The sequence below is a fragment of the Nicotiana tabacum genome, chromosome 6 (genome assembly GCF_000715075.1).
Source record: "Nicotiana tabacum cultivar K326 chromosome 6, ASM71507v2, whole genome shotgun sequence".
NCBI classification, from domain to species: domain Eukaryota; kingdom Viridiplantae; phylum Streptophyta; class Magnoliopsida; order Solanales; family Solanaceae; genus Nicotiana; species Nicotiana tabacum.
Window position 1 is genome coordinate 199,994,057 of NC_134085.1, and position 11,220 is coordinate 200,005,276.

Here is an 11,220-nt window from a genome sequence, read left to right on the forward strand (position 1 = left end):
GCTTTATTATTATTTTCGCCTCTGCTATCGAAAAGGTTAATTTCGGAACCCGGCTTGTTATTTTCTTTAATTTCAGTCGTTAAATCTTAGTTGTAATCTTATTTCTTTATCACTTTTTGGATCAAATCGATTCGCTTGTCCATAAACCACGTTGCAAATTCAACTGTATTGTTTTACGGATAAACAATTAGTGTTAGTGAAACAAGGTATTAACAGAGAAAGTTGCAGAATTCCTTAAAGTTGTAAATTGTGTAAAAAAATAAAATTATCAAAAAATAATTGTGCCAAACATTTCGTCAGAGTCCAAAAATTGAAAACAAGAATTTCATTTAAATTAAATGTTGGGAGTAATATTATTTTTTGGCAAAAGCAAAAGTGAGAAAATCATCAAAACATAGTTTTCAACAACTAGGGTTTTACAATTTTAATCTCGACAAATTTTTTAAACTTTTCATTTAGTAGTAATTCATTTTTAGTTTATATTATATGCATTTGTCTCCCAAAACGGCCAAAAGCAGCCCCCCCAGTCTGGTAAAAACAAATTTATTTTAGTTTCATAATTACTGTGGTTCAAGACGAATCCAAAAGATCTTCACAAAACAGATTTGGATTTGAAAGAGACCTCTATCCATATCCTATATATATATATATATATATATATATATATATATATATATATATATATATAACCCAATTAATGAATATTTTTGGATTATTGCCCGTTCCCAGCTGTTAACCCTCTCTGTTCCCTCACATTCAAATTCTTGGATAGACCCACTTGTTTTTTTCTTCTTTTGTTGCCCCCTTTGTTAATAAATAACAAGCACATTGGATCCAAACTCAATTGTTTTTTTTAATAATTCAATCGAGACCCACTTGTTTTTTTATAATCACTCAAGCTTTTATTTTCCGATCCATCTACAGCGTTGAGGCAGATATATCTTTGTTGAATTCAGGTGCCAAATACATGTAACCTAGTTTTATTTATTTGGTTTTTGCTTCATTATCTAATTGAGCTTTCTTTAATTTCCTACATGATGCTTAATGAGTTAATGCTTTAATTCTACAGGTTGAATAGGTTATACAAGTTTCTGTATATTTTTCTGGAATGAGAAATGGGAAGCCAAATTTTATTAGTATGAATATGTTGTAGTTTTTTAAGTAGCCGGAAATGAGCAGATCACCATCATTTTCGGTGAAATCAGAAGCTGATAATTTAAAGATAGATGAAAAAGCTTTACAGCAGTGGGTAGTTGGGTTCTGTATTATTAGGTTTGATCTAGAACAAGGTCAGCTCATTGAAGAATGTTACCCCTCGGGCTGTCTAACGCATAATGAGGAGCTTGAAGTTGCATTTAGCTCATTTCCGGATTCTGTTTCTCAGAGTCATAATCGATCAAGCATCCATGATTGTATTTTTTTCTTTCGTGTCCGGAGGCAGGGGAATCCTCTGCCTTCATCCGAGATAGTTGAAGTAGATAATACTCGAGTGACAGCTACTGATAAGGTGTTAAAACAACGGAATAGAATTCAAACGGGGACGAATTCTAGATATTTGTATGGTTTTGTGTTTAACAGACAGAGACACGATGAAAGGCTTAAACGGGGTGGTGAGCAAAAATCCGTGGTGATTCTTTCTCACAACCCATTTTCGAGTGTTTTTAGACCTTTGTTGCAGATCATGGGCCCTTTGTACTTTGACATTGGAAAGAAAGCCCTTAATTTTATTGCTGCCTATGTATCAATGTGGTCTGCTCCTGTACCTGGTCAGTTAATGGAGCTTCCAATTGGGAATGCTACTCTTAAAGTGAACTTACCACCTGCCCATTGTATGCCTTTGGATTGTGGAGTACTTTTTGAAGAGTTGGCTTCTCCAATAGCCCCGTTTCTGCCTTCCAATCAATCAGTTCCACAAGGTCTTTTCCATGACGCAGATCTTTTTGGGACGTTTAGGGGACTTTTAATGCAGCTTTGGAAGTTATGGGAATTGTTACTTATTGGAGAACCCATTCTTATCATAGCGCCAACGCCACCTCAGTGTTGTGAAGCTGTTACTGGTTTGGTTAGTTTGGTTGCTCCGCTTCTTTGTAGCATTGATTTCAGGCCTTACTTTACTATTCATGATCCAGATTTTGCTCATTTAAACTCTCTTCAAGAAGGTGCAGCATTTCCTCCAATGATTTTGGGTGTGACAAACCTCTTTTTCTTGAAAGCCCTTCGAAGTATTCCGCATGTTTTATCAGTTGGAAATCCTACCGTGAACGCAACTCGACTTCCATTTACTGCTAGAGCTTCAACTGGCAGAATTCCGGCTGGACCTGAAGGACTTAGTCTTCCTAATCTTTCCTTGAGGAGGTTTGCGCCTTCAAATTTTTTGAATGCTATGAAATTGAGGAGAGATGGTCCACTCTGCCTGATGACTGAGCACAAGGAAGCCATTTGGAGCAGTTACGCTCCAATTACAAAGCCAGACACTTCAATCTTGAATAGGCTAATTGATGCAGGTTTATCACCCAGGGTAGAGGAATCAATGTCAGTTGTTAATAATGACATACTTCGTCGGCACTTCTTAGAGCTGACAACCAACTTCTTGGCCCCATTTGGCCCATATTATAGACCAACAACACCCTCTGAAGGATCTTCTCCATATGTTGATCCTCCTCCTCTACCAACATTTAATGCTGAGGACTTCCTCGCTAGCTTATCCGCAAGGGGTCCTGGGAAGTTTCTGTTGAAGAGGATGAAATCCAACTGGCTGGACCTTTACAGGTAAAAAATGGTCAGTTTTTCTTCTTGAATACTCTTCTTTTAACCACTTAGGGTTTTTCTCTTCAACGTTTACTAGCAAACTGTTATACACGAGATTAACGGATTGTCGCTTGCCTCAAAATGAAATGATTACTTGTACCCATACAGGCGGTTTCTGAAAGGGAACAATTTTTTGCCTTGGTTTCAACGAAAGCGTGCTGTTGCTGAACAAGAACAGTGTAGGCTGTGGAGGCAAGCTAAAATGAGGGCTGACATACAACAGCTGATATCTAGAATGTCTGAGTTGGAGATAGTTGATACGTTTAATGCAATTGAGAGGCATCTTCTTGGAGAAATGCAGGCATGTACTTTCCTAAACTTATAGTGACAATTCCATTTTCTTCTCTCGAGGGTATTCTGGCTATTGAGTAGTTTTTCACCTATAAGGGATGCATACAGAAATATTGAAATGCTTATACTGAATTATCAGAAGGGTCTATTGGAAACAGCCTCTGCCTTAACAAGGTAGGGGTAAGGTGTGCGTATACACTATCTTCCCCAAACCCCACTTGTGGGATTACACTAGGTTTTTTGTTGTTGTTGTTGTCGTCGTTGTCGTCTTATACTGAATTAGAGAATGAAACTAAGAAATTTGGTTATGAGTTAGAAGTGTGATTGTCAGATGATATTTGATCATTCTTTTCTAAGTGACTAAAATATGTGCTTATCACCCCCTCCCAAAAAAAGAAAAAAGAGACTGAAATATCTTGTTTCTATAGAGAGACAAATTGTTTATTACTACATATAGTCATATACCGCGGATGCTAAACTCAGGTGCTAACACATAAATCTTCCTATATATATATGTGTGTGTGTGTGTGTGTGTGTGTGTGTGTGTATACACACGCATATATATTATCACATTACTTTCTGAATTTCTCATTGCAGTTAAGGCACATCATTTTACTTCCATGATGCTTGTCTGTTTCCTTTTATTTTTATCTATTTATCTATTTTTTGTGTGCCTGTTTAGAAGCTTTAATGATTCATATTGGTTAATGAGCTGATTAAGGACAAGCAATCACCTTCCCACCCCTGGGCTGGAGAGTTCCATAAAGGAATAATGTAAAAATGAGTGACAAACTTTATATGTTCCAATTGGAACAAGCATGTGATGACACCTCAAAAGGAAATTTATGTTGAATTTTCCAAAAAAGAACTAAATAAAACAATGAAAATATTGGACTATCTGGAGTTTTTCTGTGTTTGCATATTTCTCCCCTTGTTCTATATTGGCAAGTACAGAAAGCCATCCATTATGTTTACAATACCAACAGTTATTTGTGTTAATCATTTAAGTGAATATATTTTTATCAATTTGATGTGTTGTTTAATTTATTCCTTAGTTTTCATTTTTCGTGAAAATGGGCAAACTTACTGTGGCAAGCTCTTGTTAGATCAGTTTCCTGACATCTTCTGTACCCACTAGCAATTAGGGGCTAGTATATGCTTTTGGTCTCACTGCTCAGTCAAATTCATCCCCCGAAGCATCCGACTGAGTTTAATATAATAGATATCAAATTCCTTAGACTGGTACTTTCTCTGGGTTTGAAAATTCTGCGAATGAACAGTCTAGCAGTTGATGAGACACCTAGCTGAGACCAAAGGCTTTGCTACCATTGTTTTCTGACTTATTCTTTTGCTGAATAATATTAGGCTGAAGCAGCAGTTTCTGTTTGAGTAAATTCAGTGGCTTTTAGAGTTTATTCATGTTAAGATAATCATATGCATCTGTGAGAGTTTTTAGTTGTCGGAGGGCGGTTCATCCATGATGGCCATAGTTGAGATTGCCTGTATTTGGTTATGTAGATGAAACACCATCAAAGTAAATGACAAAGAGCAACATGTGGATAAAAAATTCCATAATGCTGAACTAGTAGGAGAAAAAACTCAGCTTTAAATACCGGTGTCTGGATTTGTCGTTTCTTAACCTACTATACCATTTGAGTGTCAATGAAGAATATGTTCAAACATGACTTTAGTCCTGTGACTTACTGCACATAGAAAGCAACTAGTCAGGATATCAGAGTGAATATGTTGGAGATTCGCTTGCTGCCATTGTACAATACTTCTTGTCATGTATGTAGTTAGTTTAGTAAGTTATAACCTGTATATTCCTGGGCTGAATCAGAGGTCTGGGGCATGATGTGTGAGGCATTTACACCAAATGTTCACATTTGGTACTTGTTTTTGTAGATGATAGAGTAGTGCAGATTAGATAACTTTTTATGCTTGGTTAACATAGGACAATATACATCTTATGTTCATTTGAAAAAAAAAACAGATACTTAATCTTGGTTAACGTAGATCAATATCTTGGATGGGTCTGGAATTGGTCTTATAAGGGATCTGATGTTGTAAGATATAGAGCCCGTTTGGATTGGCTAAAAAAAGGTGGCTTTTCAGCATAAATAGCTTTTAAGCCAAAAAGCAATAAGTTGGGGTTGCCCAGCTTATTGTTTTTGGCTTGTTTTAAGCAGTTTTAAACTTATTTTAAGCACTTTATTGCATTGCCAAACACTGAAAAAAGCTAAAAAGAGCTTGAAAGCCTATTTGACCAGCTTAAAAGCCAATCCAAACACCCTCATAGTGGTGTGCGTTTTCACTTCTACCTGAATAGGTTTCATACATTTTATTACAAGTTTGTTTTAAACCTTGATCTTCCTCAATTTAACTGGGAATGTGTAAAAATAATTGATTTTTTTCAACACGTGAGTCAAATTTCGCAACAGCTCCGGAGTTACGATTTCAGTTCTTCTAAAGTGAAATTAGTCTTTTCACACAGCAAACATGAGCAAACTTTATACTTTGGTTACTCAAAAACAAGTCAAACTAAGAAATTTGATTTCTGAGCTTTCAATTAAATTTTCACAGCCCTTTCCTGAATAATTCAGTTATCTAATCTAGATGAAAGTTTGAACGAAGCAGTTGATTACCCATTGCGATGATTGACTGTCTCCTGAAAATAAAAGCTGTGCAAACACCTAATGCATCACAAGTACATTGATTGCTTGTGGAATAAGAGGAGCTCCTTAATAATGATTGTAGCGATTATTTTGCTACACCATGAGGAGTTATAACCCATTAGCTATGTGCATTTATAACAATTGCTAAGATAAATGGTAGGTCTTTCCTGCTGACTGATAAAAAAAGAAAATATATATTCAATTTTCTTTATGTCTTTTTCATAATAGTTATGTTATTAATTTCATTTGAATTTACTCTGCATATCTTTTAGTAATTTCCTTTGAGGAAGTTTTAGCATCTTTTCCATCTTCTACTATTCTACTAGATAGATGAAAGAGTGCATTAGGTTGATTAATCTAAGCAACCTAAGATTGAAGCTAGAATGGGGAGAAAGATAGAAGCTACACTGTCAAGAGTGGATATGACAATCTATGCTCCAAAAAGGAATTGATTGATAAATGGCCATGGAAACTTCTATGGAAGACCAAATTCCCTATAAAAGTAATTGGTTTTACCTGGACAACTTTGTACGAGGCCTGCCTTACTCAAGACAACCTTAGTAGAAGAAGCATTCCTACTGTGAATAGATGTTATATGTGTCAAGGGGAATCTGAGAGTGTGAGACATCTGTTTCTTCACTGTACAGTAGCAGCTGACATTTGAAGTATGTTTTTATCGGTCTTTGGACTTGCGTGGGTCATGCCTTACACTATTAAGGATGCTTATGAGAGCTGGTATTCATGGAGAGTTGGGAAGACCATAAAAAAATTGCAAATGGTGCCTGCTTCTATTTTTTGGTGCATTTGGAATGAGAGGAATCGTAGTTGCTTTGATGAAATTTCAACTCCTATTCACATTCTTAAAGCTAATTGTATAATCAGCCTTTTTAGTTGGTTCAATCAGACCCCTGTAACTAGTACTGAAGTCGTTTTGGATTGTGTCTGCTCCTTAGTTATTCAGTAAATTTCTTTACATGAGCAGACACTCTTATGTTGTATATTTTTGCTATGCATCTTCTTGATACCTTATAATGAAATTCTCTTACTTCATAAAAAAAGGATTGATTAGTCTAAGCAACAAATTCTCAAGCACTCAAACTGGGAAGGCCATATTACTCCAGTGAACAAGTTATCATGGTAGGCAACCCCATTTTTGCTTCAGACGAAAATAGGAGGGTTGGAGGAGGTGGAGTCGTATAGGTTGTTTCCCTTTATTTGGTAAGAGCGTAAATGGGGAGGGGAACTAAATGTGAAGGGGTTGGAGACCTTTTCATTTTTGCCTTTTCAACTCCTCCAAAATGCGATGGAAAGGAAGAAGCATATCACATTTCACTTCCTTGCAACCACACCAACAACCAGAAATAAGTCATCAATCGTTTTCTTCGGGGAACTAAACCATTTCATTTCTCTCCTTCACCCTCCTCCTCCCCTTCCTGGAACCAAAGTTAGCATAAAAGAATGCATCATGATCAGCTTGATTGTGCACTGACAAATTTAAAAAGATATTTATAGGACTTGGAGGGACTTAGTTGTTTGATCTTGTAAAGAACTCAAGCCTGACAGATATGTAAGAGGGGATAGAGGGTGAAAACATATCTAATTATTTGCTCTTCCGTGCATTTCGCGCTTTAACAAGAAAAGTCTTACCTGTGTGCAGCTTATTTTTACCTGTACTCTGGGGTTATTTTGGCTCTATAACAAGTCTGTTCTACTTTATTTTAGTTACTGAAGAAGTAATCATGCATTTATAGAAGCTAAGCAATTAAACGAACTTCCATTTAGTCTTTTGTCATTTAAGCCTTATAAGCTGAGTCAGTTGACAAAGGAAAGGAAAAGGAAAAGGAAATAAAGAAGTGAAAGGTAAATCTTAGGTTAGCTGCGGATATACTGATAGATCTTAAACTTGTTTGCACACAAAATTGTAGCCTCTAGCTGTACATCAATGCTGTATTTCCTTGTCGCCTTCATTTTTTCTTTAGCTGACGATAGATTCACATTTACCATATTTTTGTGCATAGCCTCGACAAATACCAATTTTGTTGAGCTGAGATAGTATTGCCAGTTATAGTCATGTCATGTCTAGAATTTTGGAAAATACTCACATATTATCCATTATTTTTGGATTTATAGTCGCGCTTCTTAAATGAAGTGAAAGTGACCATCATCCATTGTTCATACTCACATATTACCCCGTTATATTTGGATTCATATTCGCTGAAGATGGCTTTTTCCAGTTTAATTTTTGCAATTGAACTGCAAACTACACTGTTTATTGGCTTTGATTTTACATGTTTGGTTTAGCGATGTTACAGAATTACTAATTTAAAAAATGCAACAGAATAATATGAAAGAATAGGACTTGACTGGTATTATATAAATTTTCAGCATGGGATCTTTTTACTGTTTTTCAACTTGAGGTGATCTAGTCTTCTGCTCGACATCTTTTACCTTCATAGGGCTAGCTATTTCCACTCTCTTCTGTTAATCAGCAATATCATGACAATATATCTTTCTTGATGGCAATGTCCTGCTGCAGCAGTCGAGCACTACTGATGCAGGTTCTGATGTCACTTGCTCCAAACTAAGGGGGGATCTTCAGGCAGTGTTTAACGTCCTTCCAAAGGACGTGCAGCAGCTTATGTTAATGAACCCTGAGAGGGCAGCACTTGTACAAGGAAATCATGAAAGTACAGGATTCCCTGATAGAGCTGTACAAGATGGCGAAGTTCCCTCTAATTCAACCAGATGACACGTGCTTATGAGACGGATAAAATCAGACAGCTGAGTTGAGAGTTTATTGATGCTGCTAGAAGATGGAGAATCAGTCATGTCCTCTTCTCCACTGTAATTTCTTTCAGGAGCTGGACTTCTCAATGATTCTGCTGTAAGGTCAGTTAAGTCTTGCCTCAGATTTCCATTTTGCGTTCCTATTTTGATTGCAAGATTTTATATCTTTCCTCCAGATAAATTTGGTAAAGAACCCTGGTCTGTTGAAGCTGTGCGATGAACAGAGATTATATTCTTCTTCTAAGTTGGTATTCGAATGTTTCCAGGGAATGATTGTTATAAGATGTTTCAGGATGAAGACAAATCTGTTTTTTAACTCATTACTGAAAGGGAAAGCAATTTCTAGATATTACAGAAACAAATTATGAGCCCTTTCGCTGTAAAAGTCCAGCTTTGTCTCCACATTTCAATTTAAATCTTTCTTAATGAGTGTACCCTCTTTAGTTTTTGTTTCCCCTCAACTCTCAAGGACATCAGTTCATATAGTGCATGATTAGACCAGTCATGTTATAAGTGTAATGCTAATGTTTGCATTTCGTTGACAGGGGAAGAAGATTCTGTATATAAAAACCTCGAAGGGAGTCCACCTCCTCCCCCCTCCCCCCGCGCCTTTTGCTATCATTTGGTATCCTTTAAATCTTTCATTGCAGCTCAGTTGATTCTCCTGTAAAAGCTCAAGCATCCTTGCATTCTTTTGCAGTTCCAAATCTGCAATTTGCTACTATTACTGTATTCTGTTTCTGGAAGTTATTGTTTCAGATTTTTCTATTGACGAAGAATTCTCAAAGGTTGTGCTCAGTTAGAGATTGTCAGTCACAGTTATCCTGTTGATTACAAATATGGCATGTCAGATATGAAAGCACTGTCGCTGTGAACCTTATAAAAGGACAGCCCGATGCACTAAACTTCTGCTATGCGAGGGGTCTGGAGAAGGACCGGACCACGAAGGTCTATTGATCTAAAAAAGTCCAAGGTTTAGGGCGGTTAAATAATACCAAAATTTGTTTACCTTATCCCATAAAGATAATTGGTGGATGATATGTAAGTATGAAATTTGAAATGTCATGTGATTGCAAGTAACAGTTGCTAGTATTGCGGTCCTTGTGACTTGTCATAAATATCAAGGAGACAGATTAGTTATCAAAGAAAGTGAAATTATGGCTTGACAGAGACTTGTTCTTTCAATAAAAATTAAAGTTTTTTAGTGCCACAAAGATTTATGAACCTTTGCCCTTTGAGAATATTTGAAATAGAGGCAAAGAGACTCGGATTTGGACGTAGTACTGGATTTTGATAGGTATTGAAGAGACGCAAAAATAGACTTTTGCCATCTTAGGTAACATTATTATGTGTATGATCGATGACTGACGTCGGATTTATATACATAACATCTTTTTTTTCTTAGTGGACATTTGGACATAAGAATTGTAAATTTCGGGAAAAAATGAAAGAAAAAAAATCAAATGAAAATTGTATTTAAAAATTAGAGTTGTGTTTGGCATAAAAATAATTTTGGGTTGTTTTTGAATTTTTGTGAGTGATCTGAAGTGAAAATTTTGAAAAATAGTTTTTTGGAGTTTTTCGAATTTTTTTGAAATTTATCTTCAAGTGAAAATTGAAAATTTAATGGCAACACCCTGATTTTGAAAAAAAGTGCAAAAAATTTCAAAAAAAAAAGAATCTCTTTTTTATGACCAAACGGACCCTTAATTTACCCCCCCCCCCTCTCCACCTTTTCTTTTCTTTTCCTTTCTATCCTTTAAATGAATATAACATGCTCTATATTAGTTTCTAATTCCTAAATTTGATGTATATAGTTTGTTTTGGCACATTTAGAATTTTTTGGTTACATACTTCGACTACTTTCTTTGTCCCAATTTGTATTACTTTGTGATTATTGATATTGATAATCAATGGATCAACTTTCACAACTATTTCCTTTTGTTGCAAATAACATTAGATATTTCGAAGTTACATGGAAATGATGAAAGAACACATTTAAAAGAAATTCTAGCAAAATGAGACATAGTTTGATGTTCGGGTGTGACAACTATTTTTGAGATAGTATTGTCTTAAAGTTGTATTCAATCGTTCGCAATAGGGGTGTACATGGACCGGGTTGGTTCAGTTTTTATTAAAACCAAACCAAACCAACTATATCGGTTCAGATTGATTCTGTTTTGTCGGATTTTTCGGGGTTTTCGGATTTTTTTATTACATGAATATTATTTCAATTTTACTTTGTTAAATTTTTTATAAGTAAATATATGTTTAGTAAAAATTGAAAAAATTGACAAACATATGATCTATTAAAAAAAATTTATGGGAGAATTTTGTTAATAACACATGATAGTTACTTTTTTAGTCGCCTAACACTAATTTTTCATCGACATATACTTTCACGGTTAAACGTATTTAATAATTAAACATAAAAATCAATATGATGCCTAATAATGATATGTTTTATTTAATTTAGATTATCAAAATATCACTTCAAATTCGAAAAAGATATAAGAATTTAATAAATCTTGACATATGAACATGGAAGAATAAAGAGATTGACGCATTTCAATAACAGTTAATAAGAAAGTGATCATATAACTCATTATTTAAGGTTAATAAAAATGGAGTACTTCATATTCTATTAAATATTACATCC

The 11,220-nt window shown here is 35.3% G+C and overlaps 1 protein-coding gene across 4 annotated transcripts; it reads left to right on the forward strand.

The window, feature by feature from the left end:
* Positions 1 to 655: 655 nt before the first annotated feature.
* Positions 656 to 9,641, forward strand: LOC107761152 (uncharacterized). Of its 4 annotated transcripts, none has more exons than XM_075256415.1 (5): positions 656 to 956; positions 1,070 to 2,769; positions 2,917 to 3,109; positions 8,311 to 8,663; positions 9,107 to 9,641. In XM_075256415.1, the coding sequence occupies exons 2-4, from the start codon at positions 1,172 to 1,174 to the stop codon at positions 8,521 to 8,523; spliced, it is 2,004 nt and encodes a 667-aa protein (XP_075112516.1). In that variant the 5' UTR covers positions 656 to 956; positions 1,070 to 1,171; the 3' UTR covers positions 8,524 to 8,663; positions 9,107 to 9,641. The 4 variants fall into 4 exon arrangements, with proteins under 4 accessions (XP_075112516.1, XP_075112519.1, XP_075112518.1 ...); XM_075256418.1 differs by having other exon boundaries at positions 8,314 to 8,663; XM_075256417.1 differs by lacking the exon at positions 9,107 to 9,641 and adding an exon at positions 8,738 to 8,987.
* Positions 9,642 to 11,220: the final 1,579 nt, after the last annotated feature.

Bases quoted from the DNA above. Each gene is read 5' to 3' on its own strand.
- LOC107761152 (XM_075256415.1), top strand. From the start codon at position 1,172: ATGAGCAGATCACCATCATTTTCGGTGAAATCAGAAGCTGATAATTTA. The intron at 2,770-2,916 runs GTAAAAAATGGT...GTACCCATACAG, and splicing joins AACTGGCTGGACCTTTACAG to GCGGTTTCTGAAAGGGAACA. The intron at 3,110-8,310 runs GCATGTACTTTC...GTCCTGCTGCAG, and splicing joins ATCTTCTTGGAGAAATGCAG to CAGTCGAGCACTACTGATGC.